The sequence below is a fragment of the Aptenodytes forsteri genome, unplaced genomic scaffold (genome assembly GCF_000699145.1).
Source record: "Aptenodytes forsteri isolate BGI_AS27 unplaced genomic scaffold, ASM69914v1 Scaffold236, whole genome shotgun sequence".
Taxonomy (NCBI): Eukaryota; Metazoa; Chordata; class Aves; order Sphenisciformes; family Spheniscidae; genus Aptenodytes; species Aptenodytes forsteri.
In genome coordinates, this window is record NW_008794456.1 from 2,697,141 (window position 1) to 2,714,230 (window position 17,090).

Sequence of the window (17,090 nt, forward strand, 5' to 3'; positions counted from 1 at the left end):
TGCAGTGCTTGTCTCCAGCAGGACAAGCTGAAAAGAAGGGGGAGGGGGGGAAAGGCAGGTTTTGTCCAGGCAGTGCAAGAATCCCCCACAAACACCTCACTTCCAACCCCCAAGGGGAGCTAGTGTACCAGGATCCTACAAGATCCTCTGGTGCTCGTTAAACACAGAGGAAAAGCAAGTGTGGGAATATCTTTCCATTCCCATCTCATTTTCTTGCTTTCTCCATGCTGGGTTGAAACCTTTTGAGCTGAAAGGCCTCCTTGTGCCAGCGGGCTCGATATTGCCCTCTTGTGTCATGCAACCCATTGCAACACTTGCTGGGGCTCGCGTGGTTGCTGCCTGGCCAGAGAGGGACTGACCATGGGCCATCTTCTGCAAAGAGGGCTCTCCAGTGCTGCCTACGTTGATTTGCTCCCTAGTGCCAGGTGCACTCGCTGCAAAAATACATTTGCTCAATCTCCAGCAGGAAAAACCTCTAAGGTGACTTGAAACAAGATAGATGGCTGCTCTGTGATATCTGTGAGTCTCTGTATGTCTGTTCTGGCTGTCACAGTTCGGTCTCTTGGCTGAACGTGGTGTCCAGATTCTCTCCTGCTGGAGACCTTTTCTGGTGAGCTGCTGTGAGGTTGCTGCCCACCTTATCGTAGGGCTAAAAGATCCAAAAATCCCATCTGGGGAGGGGATGAGTTGGTACCCGAGGGTCTGGGTGCTGGCAGGCAATGTAAGTGGAATTACAGATGCAGTGACAGCTTTGCTGTCATCCTGTCGAGCTGTTAATCTCTGTGATGGATGTACAGCTTGCTATGAGCATAATTGGATGCGCTTTACTATAATTCTGTTTTAAAAAGATGGTTGCGTGGGATTAAACATTGAGCCAACAAAACATAGCATGGCCCATAAAACTCCGACAATTAACCATTGTCATAAAATGCTGGGCTGCATGCGCAAATGTGTATAAAACAGCTTGAAGAAATCTAGGGTTTAAGGTATGGCCTATCTCATTTTTAATTAATACTGGCTGCTGCTGCATGGAATATTGAGCCCAAATTAGCGCAGATGTCTAGGCAGTGAAATGCCGCTCAGTCTTGACGCTTGGGTCCTTTCTCCTGGGTGTTTTATTGCTTCCCTGAGGTAGCTGATGAAAAGCTTTTTTATTTTCTTCTGCCTCTAATCCTTCCAGCTTAGGCTTTGGTGGCAAGACTGCTGTTTTCAGCAAGTGTTAGTAGCTCCGACGTGAAGGTGGGTCTTTATCCGAAGCTGGATGCTTTTGGACCTGGGATCTGCATTTTTGGGGGAAGATCAGGATGGTTTTTAGAGACTTGAGACTCGTTCTGAAGTCACAATAAATGCATACAAGTGAAATGTTAGGTCTGTGCCCTGCTGCGTGTATTTTTGCAGGAGTCAGTACTGCATTCCTGTCCCAGATGAAGTCCCTTTTCCCTGTCACCCTTGCCTGAGGTTGGAGAAGGAGCCCCCACCACAGGAGCAGGGATGTTACCTTTCCTGTGCTGCAGGTGGAAAAATCTAGCTTGATGCTCTGTTCCCTTGGGAATTTGTGCCAGAGAGGATGAGGAGCATCAGTGACTCTGGTGTGCAGCGGGGGGGGACCTCTTTCCTCTCTAGACCGGTGTGCTACAAGCCCTGCTTATTTCATAGCTGCCGGGTTAGCTGTGTAGTGGCTTGCAGGCTCACGTGTGGCTTTACAGCTGCTTTCCTGTTCTCTCACCTAGCTAGAAGTGTATTAACCCTTCTGTCTTAGCGCTATCTGGATGTGAATTTGACTGTCTCTCTTTGTGTATTATACGTGGCCTTTTTCCATAAATCCCTCTGGAGCCTGGGCTGCAGGTGTACGTACCTGCATCCCTTCAGCCCGTCGCAGAAACATTGAACTAGGGGATTGAACCACTTGCTGCTTTATCTGCAGCATGCTTAGACATAAATCCCTGCCAATGAATACAGCAATTTGGTTTAGGTTGAGCCTTAAAGTTGGCGGACAGGCAGTGCACGCCTCGCTTGTTGCAGTGGGTCTGCAAAGTGTGCGGCGTCACAGTGTTTTTATCTGCCTGGCTGATTTAAGGGAGCTGCCAAGCAAATATTTTCATCATTTGGACCTCGTTCTTGCAGTTTGGGATTTTAAAACAATTCTTTGGACCTCGTTCTTGCAGCTTGGGGTCTTAAAACAATTCACCTTCTCCTCCTTTCCCCAGATTGCAATAGAGGGGTTTGCACAGGATTTTTTCCTAAACTTGGGCACAATTTATCAGGGATTTGTGGAGCTGTAGCTGCTCAACTTCTTTGCAGTATGCATTGCCACTTACGGCTGATGCTCGTACTGGTGGTTTTAGCTGCGGAGAGGTGCCTGAAGCAGTTTTCGGGGGGGAAGAAGGCAAAATCTTGATGGCAGCGAAAAGCCAATCGGAAAGCAGGATGTGGCTTTGTTGGGGTGTGTGGGGGGAAATAACGGAACACGATTTACGCTTCATGAGAAATTAAAGCCTGTTCCACCCTCTGGACAATTGATCATTCCTAGATACGGAGAATCAACAGTTTCCTGTAATCCGCTCCAGAGGCATGCACGTGCACACCCGCCGCTGCTTGTTCTGAGCAAAACATGGTGCTCTAACTCACGGCCCAGCCCCTGCCGAGATGACTTTTTTTTTTCTTTAAGGGGACGAGGAGAAATGCTAGATGCTGGCGCCAAGGATATTCCAGAGAGAGTAGCGTCCAGAGACAAGTGGTCTGGGCCTGAATGGGTATCATTCTGCACACAATAGTCACATTTCCTCACATTAATACCAAGGTCCTTTTTATGTCTCGAGGCACAATGCTGACCCACGCGTTCCATCTGATAACTCCTGTTTTAGCAGTTTGATGTCAGCGTGGGATGTTGGGCTCCCAAAGCTTCCTATACCCTAATGGAAAGTGGATACACCGATTGTGTTGGGGGGGGACACGTCCTCCCTCCGAATTTCCTGACGAGGGTGTTTTCAAAGCGGTGCTTACGAAGCCAAGTGAGGTGAGGGGGGGGGAGTTGGGTAGCACGGGTGGTTCTGCACGAAGGCAGCGTTCTCCCTTTTAGGTGCTTCACCTTGAGCTTGCTTTGGGCCGGCTTCCCCTGGGATTTTGAGCACCCTCTCCCTCCAGTTGGTACGGAAATAAAATGCGCCTTTTCCCCTGCCCCAAACTTAATGACAAAAGCTACCGCAGCTTTTTTAAAAGAAAGATTTTGCTGTTGTAGTGTGTGCGTGTCTGAGGAGTTGGGGGGGTGACAAGTGACACAGCGCTCGGCACTCTTATCTTGTCCCTGGCTCTGTACAAGAGCCATGGTCAATCTGTCTGTGCTGTCGGCTTCCCTTTCCAATTCCTCCACAATGGCCAGAGAGGAGTGCGAGGTGATAGTCCTTCACCTGCCCAGCCGTTGCGATGTCTGTGCTGAGCATTACTCGGGTGAGGTTTTCCTCCCCACCCTGCCTGCTCCTTCCCAGCCTGCTCCAGAAACTTGCAGCTAGTTGCTTATTCCCACCTGCCTTTAACCTGGGTGTTGGTTTAAGAGGGATGAGCCCAGCTGATTTCAGGCTTTCTGCTGCAGCTCAGCGCACCACCGTATCGTGGGAACGTGGGATAGTTGGGGCACAATTATTTCTCTAACAACATTTGGCCCAAATTACTCAAGTCTGATGGGGATGAGTCCAGACTTGGCACATCCGTGGCAGGACAGCAAAGCAAAGGATCCCCTTGAGATCCTGCTTGTGCAATCCTTCACTGCCAGTGATGAGTTAGTAGTATCTCTACTGCTCCTAACAAGCTCCTGTCATGCCATGTGCTGATGTGTTTTTATTTATATTTTTTTAAGGCAACAGATTCTAAAAGCGGAACAGTTTTTGGCTGCTCGCAAGGTGGTTCAACGCAAGTGGTTGAGCTAACAACATTTAGCCCAAATTACTCAAGTCTGATGGGGATGAGTCCAGACTTGGCACATCCGTGGCAGGACAGCAAAGCAAAGGATCCCCTTGAGATCCTGCTTGTGCAATCCTTCACTGCCAGTGATGAGTTAGTAGTATCTCTACTGCTCCTAACAAGCTCCTGTCATGCCATGTGCTGATGTGTTTTTATTTATATTTTTTTAAGGCAACAGATTCTAAAAGCGGAACAGTTTTTGGCTGCTCGCAAGGTGGTTCAACGCAAGTGGTTGAGGCTTAGATTTGCTCAGACCCCCTGAAGAAAGCCTCGATAAAATAGCTTTTTTTTAATAAAAACCCCCAAACCTTAAATACTTCCACTTAAACCAGATCCTTGATATTCTTCTGAGAAAACCATCGAAGTGCTAATGTAGTATTCTGCTCTGATTTATTAGCCTATTTACCACACAGATGCACTGGGGAGTGCATGTAGATCTAAAGTAATGTGCACTGACACCTGCACAGCCAAAAAGTGCCTCCTCTCCAATTTCCACTCCTTTCTCCCAAAGAAAAAGATGGCCTTAAGATGCTGCAGGCATCCAGTGGTGGCTTCGCTCCAGAGACTTTTGGGTCTTCTCAGGCGTTAAGGGCAGCACTGGGGACCTGTACAAGGGAAGGGATGGAAAGGGCATCTTAAGTGAAAGGAGATCTCTTAAGGCAAAAGGTGAAAAGCCTTAAACTTTGGCATATGACTTTCGTGGGTTTGTTTTCAGGGTTGTCTTTGCATAGAATATGTCATTATCTAAACAGGGAGTGGAGGGGAAGCAAGTAGGGGATTTCATTTCTCTGGGTTGCTATCAGGATGTTATGTAAAAGGCAGCTGGGATGAAACTGCTTTGGAGTATAGCAAATAAATTTCCTGCTGCATTTCTCGCTTCCAAGTATTAAATCTCCTTGTTCATGTTGAAGCTGGATGGGTCTCGTTCTGCAAACGGTGGGAAATAAAAAATGGAGGCATGCCACAGTGCCCTGGCAGGGCTCTGAATGTGCTGACACGAGGCCGCCAGCGTAAGTCTAATGTTGGCAATTCATCAGCGTTGCTAAAACTGAAGTGAACTCCCAGCGAGTCGCTTGTAGCGTATTCAGTAATGCTGCGTGCTTGTACGCATGCATCCTAGAAATTCGGGATATGCGTGTCGCCTTGATGTGGCTGCCAGGGGATGTTGGAGATGCATTGCTGACTTTTTGGTTTTCCCCTGGGCAGAACCTGGAGCACAGCCTAACAGATAAGGTCGGCCACCCCTGGCAGCTCTCCTTTAACTATGTGCGAGGACAGAGACAATAATGCCCGTAGCTAGCTAGTTTGCCTAAAATAGACTTTTGCAGCCTGCTTTGTGCAGCAAGGAGGACCACCAAAATAGAAATGAAAATTTTACATGGCCCTGACCTCTTCTTTCTGTTTAAGTATGCTTAATCCTGACGTTCAGGTGTGAAATCTAGTTATTACTCCTGGTAGTGAGACATAACTGGTGACTGATGGATAGTTTCTTCCTTGTCAGTAGAAGGTAAATCCATGGTTTACTGTATCCATTTTGACCCCATGAAGGGCTCCTCCATGGAGGTGCAAGGGTCAAGGGTGTTGCATCTTTTCAGCTCCTCCATAACTGGAGGAAAGCAGTGATAGTGCCGTGAAGGAGGAAAAAATGGGTGGCAGGCCGGTGGCAGTTGGTCTTGGGCTTTAGCCAAGCTATCTCCTGACGGATGTGTCACGGGCAACCTCGGGCAGGGTTTTATCCCGCACTGCCTAGTGGCTTCCCCTGCAGTAAGTAAATGGGTCGTTTGTAAGCCAGGCAGAAGAGCACTCGGGAAGTCTCTGTGTATTCCTCCCCCTTCCCCCCATTTTTTGTGTTCCAGTGGATTTGCTGCTATCCCTGAGTAACGTTATAGCACTCCGGTGGGCCTTTAAGATAACAGCCCAGAACTGGGATGGCCGTATCTGTCTGTCTCCTTTCCCCGGATCAAGTCTGAGCGGTGTGTTGCTTGGATGAAATGATGAATGAGGCTCTGGGCTTCCCAAAGCATCATCTCCGTACCCAGAACAGCTTTTTTTTGAGAAGTTTGAAAGACCCCGGTCCAACAGATGTAATTAGATGTCTTTGCTTGTGTTGATAAAGCAGCACTCGGTGCTCGTCTGAGATGAGTACCTGAGAGAGCTGTCAGCGGAGAAGACTGATACACGCTTGAAACTGATAAGAGGAACCAAGAGTTTGCTGCATGATAAAAGGACAATGTGAATTTCTGTTGCGTTTGTATGAATCCGTAAGGACAGACTGCAGATGTCTTCTTAGCACGTGCTTGCTATTGTTCAGGGTTGTGGGTATCTTTTGTCTCTCCAGAACTATTTCTTGCAAGAGCATAAAAACCAAAACATGTTTTCTCCTCAATGAATATTTATGGCTTCCAAATCTTCCAGCATACTTTTGCATGTGTAATTAGGCTGTAAGTTGAGTAAGTGAGCATTGGAGAACTACAAATGTAAGAGCCTGGGGAAAACGCTTGATGTTTCTGGTTTATTTGGGTGCTTGCTTTTTAATAATAAATAGCATTTTTTAGATGAAACAGCTTGTGTTTTCCAAAAGATGTGTCAAAAGCAGTAATAATTGGGACTGTTGCACCAGCAGACTTGTCTAGTTTTTAATCACATGTACAGCATCCAAGTGAACTTTGGGAGAAGTTGGGTGATGTAACCAAAGCCTCTGAACCATCTTACTTTGTTCAGCGGGAGATGAAGGCAATCCTTTCCTTCTCTACTGCGGTCAACTCTGCTCCCAGTTTGAGTTGCAGCCTTTTAACCCCACCGTAGACATGACTTAAATTCCAGTCTCATCAGGGATGGTTTTGGTTAAAGCAGCTTCCTCTGTGCAAAAAAAAAAAAAATCATTGCTTTTTTGGAGTTCTTAGAGTTTTTACATGTATGCAGCTGAATTGCATCCTCAGTCAGCTTATTTTTTGGACAGTAGCAGGGCTGGGCTTGAAGGTGCCTGTGTGTGTGGTCAGCCTGTGTAATGGGATTGCAGCAGTTCTTGTAGGTAAGGATTTGGAAGTCCAGATCTGGAAAGGAAGCAAAAACCTCCTCTGAATATCTGTAACTGTTACGTCTCTGTACTTTTCCACAGCTTGGCCTCTGGAAAGTTTTTTGGTATTCAGTGGGGTTTTTCCATGCTGTCACTATGCTCGTTTGAATGAAAACCGTTCATGTGTTTCATGTATAATTTTGGTAGCAGCTCAGTCTTGTGGGTTTTTTGGAGAGTGTGAAGATAAAGGACTTAAGGAAAAGGATGCACAGACAGTACCTGTGGTACTAATGATGCTACAGAGAAGCTGCCTTGGATGCAAGCAGTATGGAGTGGGCTTGTGGCAAAAACAACTGGGTTTTATTTGTTTTTTAGCTTATACCCAAAAAATTGCTTCATAGATACCCGAAGAAAATGTTTATATCGGAGCTTGGAAGTTTGAACTGGCAACTTCCCGGGTACCCCTGTCCCTGTATCCCATCTGCATATTAAGTGATGTTTAATAGTCTCTAAACAGCAGTTTTCTTTCCCAAGAGCTCTGTTGCTTTACGCTTAGATTTATGGAGGCAGCGTGGTGAGTTGACAGGACACTAATGTGCTCATCTTCAAGTCACTGCGTGTGATCTCTCGCAGCCGGCTCCCTTGGAAATGCCTGGGTGTTACTGTTGACTCTTTAACAAGGACAAGAATCGTTTCCAAACGAGCGTGACTCATGCAATCTTAGCCTCAATCTATCAAACAACGATGCATGGGATTAAATGATTACCTAAAGGATTAGGAATTAGATTTTGAGGGGGGGAGGGAAGGGAGTGGTGAAGGGTAAAAATACATAGGGAATCTGAAGGAAAAAAAAAAAGCTGCAAGACACAAACCCTAACTGATCAGGTAACGCCAAAGGCTGCTTCTACGCTTTACGATTCCAAAATGGGAAATGTTGTAAAAATTGAATCTCTGCTTTTCTCTAGAGATCATCCTCTGCCAAGAGAGTGATACTTCACCTTGTTCTGAGCCTTGTGCTTGGTTCCTGCTGCCTGTCAGGTACTTGTGATAGTAACACTTTTCTGACTTTATTTTATTTTTTTTTCTCCTTTCCAGCTGAAAATGAAAGTGCTGGCTGCGTCTTACTGCACACATCAAGGAAGGTAAGTAGGAATGCTGTGTGATCAATTTATTATTTTTTCATCATCTAGAAGCAGAGGAAAGGATCTTGAAACACTTTGTGGGGGTGGGGAGGTGGCTTTTACTGGCCAAAACAGAAGGTGTATTAATGCCTCTTTCTTTGAATTCCTCTGTCTTTATTTAAACCTAAAAAGCCATGTGCTGCTCATTCTCCAAACAATTTCTTTGTAATTCTGATTGTTCCGCTGCTTTTTGTCCCAGACAATTCCTTGACATGTTAATTCATCACTTTATTTTCTGCAGCTGCCTGCTAAGGGATCCAAGTATACACTATAGAGATTCAGGCTGCTGAGCTTCTCTCAAGCCGAAAACAGAAACACCCAATAGACATTGCTGTGATTTGGTTTCCTGTTTATTCCAGCTAATCAGATCTGCCTTCACGAGGTTCAGCAGGAGTGAATTCCATGGAAAACACACAGTCTAGGAGGATGATTAGGAAACAACGCTTAGTTTACGCTTGCTCTTGAGACTGTAACTCAATAATGATAAGGTGAAAATGCAAAAAAAAAACCCCAACACCCTTATATAGGCTGTATTAGTACAAATACAAACAAAAAAAACCACCCTTATATAGGCTGTATTAGTACAAATCTCTGAGAGTACACAAAGTATGCAGAGAGGAAATGGGTTGATATTTAATACCAAATGAAGTCTCAGTCTTTGGGGCTGTGAGGTATGGCTCATGGTGCTCTAAGTTGTCTTGACTCTTGCCTTGACTGCCAGCTGGAGGGGCTGGCTGGCTGCGTGAAAACTTGTAGCATCGCTGATCCTGGTAAATCATATATTGCAGGCTTTGTTGAAGGTTGTAACTTGGGTTCTTAAATCTGTGTACCAAAGCCTTGGGGGCTTTTTAGGGAATCCCAGAGAGCTCTTTAACTCTGCTTTGCTTTAGGCCTCTAAGACACTTTTTCAGGATTTGAGCTAATTCAGCAGGCTGAATTAATAGGGGGAGGAAAATGTGTAATAGCTTTAGTAGAAGAAACCTTCCTCCCAAGTTAAAAAAAAGGAGGAAAATGTGTGTAATAGCTTGTAGAAGAAACCTTCCTCCCAAGTTAAAAAAAACAAAAAACCAACAAAAACCCACACCACCACCAAAAAAAATTGTTTGATATTAAGTCATAGAAGTTAAAGTAAGCTATTCTGTGCTCAGTGCTCAGAATGTCTTTGTTGATCCACCAAAAAAAATTAAACATTGTTTGATATTAAGTCATAGAAGTTAAAGTAAGCTATTCTGTGCTCAGGAATGGAAATGTCTTTGTTGATAATTTGTCTTGTCTAATACTAGTGCCAAGGTTCTCTGAGTTGTATAGACTTGACTGAAAGTAACCGAAGAACTTAATCACTTAAAGTGCAAATTCTAAGCCTAAATGCAGGATCTGCCTCTGATAAGAAATAGTTGGAAACTGCTAACACATAAGTGTCTCTTCTATTTTATTTTTCCTTTTTAGAGCTGTAGGATTCCTGCTTTTCTGGCCTATAGTTCACGCTTGAGCATTTTAGCGTGCTGTTGAGCAACAAATACCAGAGAGCTAGCATGCTTTAGCAGGGCTTGGGAAAAGATACTATTGCCAGTTTTTGCCTCCAGGGAGGACGAGTGGAAATTTTGTGCTTCAAATGCAAAGGAAATTGGGACCCGAGTCACGGAGGAGATCGCTCCAAGTGTATGGGAAGGGGGAATAGCGAGCAGAAAAGTGGTCAGGTCAGAAGCTTTTTCTGGAGATCTTTCCCTGCTAGGTTGTCCCTGTTTCTGGTTGGTAGCCTGTAGTTGTTGTGCCCTTTCAGGAGCGGTGGAAGAGTAATTTATGTCTTGGGCAAGTTGCTACCTGGCATGGCACTTGGTAGGCATAAATAAGGAGAAGCTCCTTGACACAGTTTGAACTATTTATTTAATCATGATCACAGTGTGTTTTCTGAGGGAATTGGCCCAAGTGACCATGGCAACAGCAGAGGTAGAGCTCTGCTCAGGACAACGTGCTTTTTGGACACCCCTTCTTAAAGATTCTTGCAGCGTCTGTAAGTGGAGGTGGTCTCCAGAGCAGCCACCCAGCAGAGAACTTGCGTTTTGGGCCTTCTTGATGAGCGAGAGCTCTTTTTTGCACAGACAGTGTGTGACTTTGGCCAAGAGACCTGCCTGAAGTCGGGGGAGGCTGTTTCAACATGTTCCCCCTTTGGCACAACAGCCTCTGTTCTTGCCACGATGCAATGTGCAGTTTTGCAATCAAGGACACTTAATGCTATTAAAATGGCTATTGGGTAGCTGTCTTGGGTTTCTTGCTAAGCAGTTTCCAGCATCAAGTTTCCAGCATCAAGTATCCTGGTGTGACTTGACTATCTAGCTAAAAGTATTTGTGAAGGAGCAATTATTTAATCTTTCCTGAAACCACCGGGTGTCCTGACTGGAACAGTTCTGTTTGAGCTATCTCTTAAGGCGTTGCTGTAGTAGTGCTTCCACTAATTTGATTTTGGTTTGTCTCAGGGAGTGATGTATTTATATCCTTTCATGGTGGCTAGTTGCTAGACGTGTAATGTGCATATCTTCCCCAACGTTATGGGAGTGATAATAAGGATGGGTATTGCCCCTGTTTCCTATAAAGGATCAGGGGAATAGAACAGGACTGAGGCACGCAAAATTATTTACCCAGGTATTGCCTGAAGCCTGTGGCAGAGCTGGAGCTGAATCCTTATGACTTGCAGTAAGCTGCTGACAGTGCTGTCCTGCCACAACAAGCAAACGATGCTGTCATGCACAGCTTGCTGGAGGATCAGTGTTGATTGAGATGATGTGGGCAGATAATAGCCCTCTTCTGAATGCTTTTGATTCATTTCTGCTGTCCCTCAATTTTCTCCTTCCACTGTTCTGCTTCTGGTGGCTTCTCTCATGCATGGGAGAAATTGGTGACACAATGCCACTCTTGCTTTTTTGAAAGCTCCTCTGCGCTGTGGCACTCCTGATGCTCTTAACCTTCCTCATACCTCCATGGGTACATCCTCTGCCATCCACCTTGTTAAATCCTGTCTAGGTCATTTGGCCTCTTTGCTGTTTGAACCTACATCCTAGGTTGGACTCTGCATGCCAGACAAGCTGAAATGAGTTACCTTTGGGAGGTGGTTGCTGGTCATATGGTGACCCCACGAACACCAGTGTTACAGATGGTGATAGGTGTTTTAACCAACTCTTATGCAGTGATAATTTGAGACTGACTTAGCCACTTGCAGTTATATGGTCTCTCTTAGGTGCAGTTGTAATGTAGCTGTGTCACTGTCTCCCCTCCTAAGAGCAGATGGCAACAAAGCCTTGGGGGTGGGAGCTGAAATCCTTCAGAGAATCCTCCCTCTCAAGGATGCTGTGTAAGAAGTGATTGATGCAAAGTAAAACAGTGCTAATTGCAATGGATGTGTACTGACAACTTGATAGTTGCTGTGATAATTACAGTAATTAGTGAAATATTAGCATTTTTTCCCCTGTGTCTAGGCTATAAATGGAAAAGGTAGAAAGGGTATGCGTGAGAGGAGGGTATCCATGACTCAGGCTCTGGAGTGGTCCTGTAACTTGGGGGGAATGTGCCAAGGTCCTGGTTGTGGAGGCAACTTGGTGTCAGACTTGTAAAAGCAATTTAGAGCTTGATTCTTACATTTAAATGCTCAGTTCCCCTTAAGCTCAGTATCTTGACAATCTGGTCCTCAACATCATGAATTCAAGCCTGGCTGGTTTCCCGTCGGAAGGAAGATCCATATAACAAAGTGCAGTTCCCATTTCCTCACTCAATCTTAAGCTGTTGAAGGAGAGGACAAGACTGTCGGTCTTTTCTGACCGGTGCTGTGAGTGCTAACTGTCTGTGTGGATTTCCAAGGACTGTGAAATGGGAATGATGCATTTGTACTTTGATTACTCAATGAACGTCACAGCTGACAAATAGAGAAAGGAGTTGAGGTTCTGTAATACAGCATGGCTGTTTCTTCCATCTCAAGACCAACAAGTCTGGGGCAGCGGAGGGAACCAGCAGAGAGCTGAGACAGTTTCAGCCTCTGTCTGCTGTCTTTTTTTTTTTTTAATTGATTCAAAGCTAAATGTTACGCACAAAGGAAGAAAACTTCCTTGGGAGTGGGAACAACAGAAACTTAGGAAGTGTCAAAAAAAGGTGATGGGCTGGATGGCGTTCCCCATCTCCCACTTCAGGCTCCCTAATTGGGAGCACTGGGGAGAGATGGTTCCCAGCTTGAGAAGAACTGGGTTAGGTTGCACTGAGATGCACACTGGTAACTTTTCATGCTGCTGAGCTCAGAGTCTCTTTCTAACAAATAACTTTTCCCACGTTTCTGCAAACTTCTTGAATTATTTAAACCTAAGGAGAATTTTAAATGCTACCTTAAGCACTTTTGCTTTTAGGCTAACTTCTGTGCTTTATCCTAGGCAAGAAAACTATTTTTCTTTTAATTCTGCTTTCTATGTCAGGGTGTAAACGGTGCCTAGGCATTCACCTATGATGACTCTGTTAGGATAAGCCTTGAAAATGCAAGCCTTCAATGCATTAATAATACAACATAAAACTCCTGTTCTTCTATAATGTGATCTGAATGGTCAAAGTGATTCCAGAATCGCTGGTTCGGTGGCAGTAACCTCAACAAAACTGTCTGCTTGTGAACTACGCAGATCCTAGTCCTTTGCTGTTAGGTATTGTGTACAGCTGTCTAACGCTGACCTCTTCTTAACGCAGTACCTGAAATTAAAGAATTTTGAGGAGGAAGTCCGAGCCCACCGAGACCTGGATGGGTTCTTGGCCAGAGCCAGCATCATCCTTGATGAAACGGCCACATCCTTGGATGATGTTCTTCGAGAGATGCTGAAACACTTTGCTGAAGATCCCGAGAACATGGAGCCAAGCTGCAACTTTGAAAAAATCATGAGCACTTTATTCACGGATTCAGGGACCCCACGAGAAGGGAATGGTAATCAACTCCTGATTTGTTTTTGCCTGTGGGTTACTGTTAAGTTGTCATCCTTTCCGTTGGTGGTGTGTTGAACACTCACTACTGCATGGTCCCCAGACTTGCATGTTGCATGTGACACTAGGGGTTTATTTTTCCATGTCACCCAGGCTGAAGGGTCTCATGTCTCTGGGGGTTTTTATGTTTTGGTGGAGTCTTGCTCCTATTCCATTAAGATGACACATAGTGGTGTTCTCTGGGGTGAGAAGTCTACAGCACTGGAGCGTCTTGTCTGTTTGGACCCATTAGGTATGCTTGTCCTCAGACAAGTGTCTGATGCTCTTCAGCAGAGAGATGCTTGCTGGTATCCCTTCAGAAATGGCTCCTTTGCCTTGTGATTCTTCACCTGAATTCACACAGGCTGGGGAAGTTTGACTGCTTTGGACAAGTAATTGGTTGGGGAGGGCTGAGCCTTTGTGTTGCTCCCAGCCCACTGGAAGGGACGAGAGGCGCTTTGTTTTCCTCCAGGAGCTCAACTAGGGCAGCCCTGGCCAACGTTGTTGGCTCACGTGTCACCTTAACCTATCAGCAAATGTCATAGCGTAGTCTAAAACACTACCTTTTAGCCCAAGATGTAAAGAAGCTTAACTAAGCGTTGTTTCTCTGTAGGCACCCATGATGTTTCAGAGTCAACAGGAATGAATATACAAACATGTACATCGCACCTCAAATGTAACTGTCACAGCCTCAGTGAATTTTTTAACAGATATGTCAAGTCCTGAGCATGTAGTAAGCATGTTCATGCTTTGGTTACTTCTTGCTACCTGTCTTAGAGCTTCGCATTTATAATCTCTTTAATTTAGGCTTTCTGCCAATAAAGAAAAATTAAGCAATGCCATAAAATAATCTGAGAACAGTAGTTAGGAAGAGGGGGAGAGAGGGCAGGGGAGTCGGAAGACAAAGCCTCTTCCAGTCCTGTCTGTGCGTGTGTTGAATAACGCTAATCTAATATTGCAGTAGATTGATGTTGGGAGGAGAAAACAGCTGCCTTTCCAAGCTGTGAATAGTTTAAGGACAGACTTCAAAAGCATCAGGACAAATGCTTCCATCTTTCTCTGTCATCCCTCACCCTTGCATCAATCCACTGTGCAGATAAATAAGTACGCTTGGTCTTAGTACTCGGCTTCCATTTGAAAGGAAATGTTATTTGTAGTTGCAAACCAAACATGGACAGCCTGTAACGTTTCCCTCTCTTCTTTTCCTAGTTCACCTCTTATCAGATACAATTCAAGGGGTCACAGCGACAGTCACAGGGGTGCAGTATCAGCAGTCCTGGCTCTGTATCATGTAAGTACCTGGGTTAGATGAGCAGAATCCACTGGCTGCTCAAAACTTGTAACTCTTCCTGCTGCTGGGAAGAATAGCAGTTCAGAATGTGCCCTTGTAAATCGGGATGGTGGTGCCCTCTCCATCTGTGTGTCCTGGCCTGTGGGATCTCAGCCGCAGCATTGGGCTCCTCCTCTTTGCAAACGGTCAAGCAGCAACCTGAGCAGAGATGATCGCAGTCTCTACAGGGCATTAAGCTCTTGGATGCTATTGTAAATCTGGTGTTAACAAGCTAAGAACGCTGAAAAAAATCTGAGCCAGAAAATGCTAATTACTGAGAAATGTTAATGAGAGGAACTTCTGAAAGGGACAAGCAAACTGGTTCGTGGACTACTTTGTCTGCCAAAGTCTGGGAACTTGTACCAAAAGATTTCTTGGGTCCTTTGATGAAAACACCTAAACTTTTGTAACTGAAGATTGAAGTCAGAAATTCTGACACTATTTAGACGTTGATTACTTTGTCTAACAATTAATTCAGACACTGATTAATTGTCAACACTGTTAAACATTGGAGCAGACCCTTAGGACAGTAAGGACTCTGTCACCTGGGATTTATGAGATGTGGTGGCTTCACCCCAGCTTCCACTTGACCAAAACTGGGTTTTGAAACGATTGTCTCAGTGTCAAGCATGTTGGACGAGCCAAACTGTCCCTTCACAGAGGAAGGCCAGAACCTGAGTCAGAGCCAACCAAAGCAATGCGATTTGACTTCTGTCTGTTGCCTTATGCATGTGCAATCTCTAAGTCAGGTTGTCAAATATGTTAATTCCCAGAGAAATTACTAGCTTGTCAAGAAATATGTTAATTCCCAGAGAAATTACTAGGATATGTTAGATAGGTGCCTAAAGGCTCGGGGAGCGCATGCACATATTCTAGCCTTCACAGCCAGTTTGCTAGGACAACTATCAATAGCTTTCCTTCTACTAGCAGTTCTTCTCCTACCCTCTGCTTATGGCTGGAAAAAATGTACAGTATTCTGCCTTGGAAATAGATGACTTAAAAAACCCCAAACAAACAAAACCAAAAAAAACCCCAAAACCAAAACACAAAACACCCCTAAAAAAAAAATCAACAAACAACAAAAACCCCACCCTTGTTTCCAATCTCTTATGAAAGAGAAAAATGTGATCTCTATGTAAAAAGGTAACTTGCGTATCGGGGCTCTGTCCTGTGAAATAAGTGAACCGGATAGTCTGTGCTGCATGTGCTACTGTGAGCTGTACTCTTACGTCTGGCAGGTACAGAGCAGCTTGCACAAAGAAGAAAATGAGTTTATACAGTAAAATGGTCTTTCTGTATTATCAACCAAGAGGGCTTTGGAGCAGTTTTCTCCCCTTTGGATGCCATAGGTAGGACAGCAGCAATAAGGATATGTGCATCTTAATCTAGGAAGGGTAGAGGGTGGAAGTTTCTATTGTGGCATGTGATGTGGCTCTGTGGAGGTCTTTGGAGAGTGTTGACGTAATAACAAAGCTTTTCTAGAGGTCATGATACAAATGCTGTGATTATATACATGAAGCTGAAAAGGGGAGGTTCAGCCTTTCTGTAGAAAGTGTGCCAAGGCTGTAAATGCATCCATGTAAGTAATACTAGCTTCCATGACAAGACATGATTTGAAAAATAAGCTTACAGCCTGAAGGTGTCTTGTGCAAAACTTTCCTTGTTTCTTCCTTTTGTTACTCTGAAGAGGGAGAAGAAAGTGGTGGGAAAGCAGTGATGAGTTATTAACTATCATTATCTAATTATTGCACTGTATTTCTGCTGTAGGTAGTGTGCAACAGATTGTGAACCATATTTTTAGACCTTATATTTTTCTTGAAGTCAGACTGCAAAACAACTTCCAAGACTCTGAAGTAAAAGGAATTTGTTGATGAAAAAAATTTCCATATGAGTGGGAAGAACCTTTAAGATATCTGCTGTTCTTTATCCTTGCATTTAGTCTATACTCTTTGCTAAATTTTAAATTAGCACTGCTGTTTTTTGTGTACCTTAACTAACTTTTTATTCCTAGTGGATGAGATAGGCTGAGTATCGTGACAGGATTATATTAATGAGGAAGAGCAGCTCAGATACGGTTTTGGTAGTGCTGTTTCTGCATTGATTTCAAGGGGAAATATTAAAGCTGAAATCAGCTTAGAGTCAGAAAGAAAAAACTTGTGTAGGATTTCACTGAGTTGTGCAGAGCTTGGCTGCAGAAGAGCATTCCTGATGGACACAAAAATTTGGTTCCTTCTCTTTTGTGCTGGAGAGGGCTGCTCTTTCTTATGACTTATCCTCAGTGGGAAGAGCAGTGGGGAAAACCAAGGGGGAAATAGCTATTCTGCTTCTGCTGGGATCGGTGCTTTCCTGACAGTTTCAGGTGTATTGAACTGCCAGCAAGGTCAGATGTGCCATATGGATCTGGGCTATAGCCATGTGACAGAACAAACTGGTGGGGAATTGAAGATACCAAGGTTCGAATGTTCCACTGAAGTCTAGGAAAACTGGCTTCTGATTCACAACAGGCTTTTGGGCTTTTTTCTTTGTTAAGGATGACCAAAACCTGATCTTGCTGAAGCCATACCAGGGTACATAAGCTTATGGAAACCTTGAGACTCCTTCATTAAAATTCTGTACAGCTGAGAGT

General features: G+C 44.6%; 1 protein-coding gene across 1 annotated transcript in view; it reads left to right on the forward strand.

Moving 5' to 3' along the window:
- SLC4A11 (solute carrier family 4 member 11) overlaps positions 1 to 17,090 on the forward strand; it is a 94,548-nt gene that overhangs the window by 27,881 nt on the left and 49,577 nt on the right. Inside the window, exons 4-7 of the mRNA XM_019474975.1 lie at positions 8,069 to 8,115; positions 12,868 to 13,099; positions 13,748 to 13,810; positions 14,344 to 14,425. Coding sequence (XP_019330520.1) covers positions 8,069 to 8,115; positions 12,868 to 13,099; positions 13,748 to 13,810; positions 14,344 to 14,425 — 424 coding nt within the window. The remainder of the gene's footprint in view (positions 1 to 8,068; positions 8,116 to 12,867; positions 13,100 to 13,747; positions 13,811 to 14,343; positions 14,426 to 17,090) is intronic.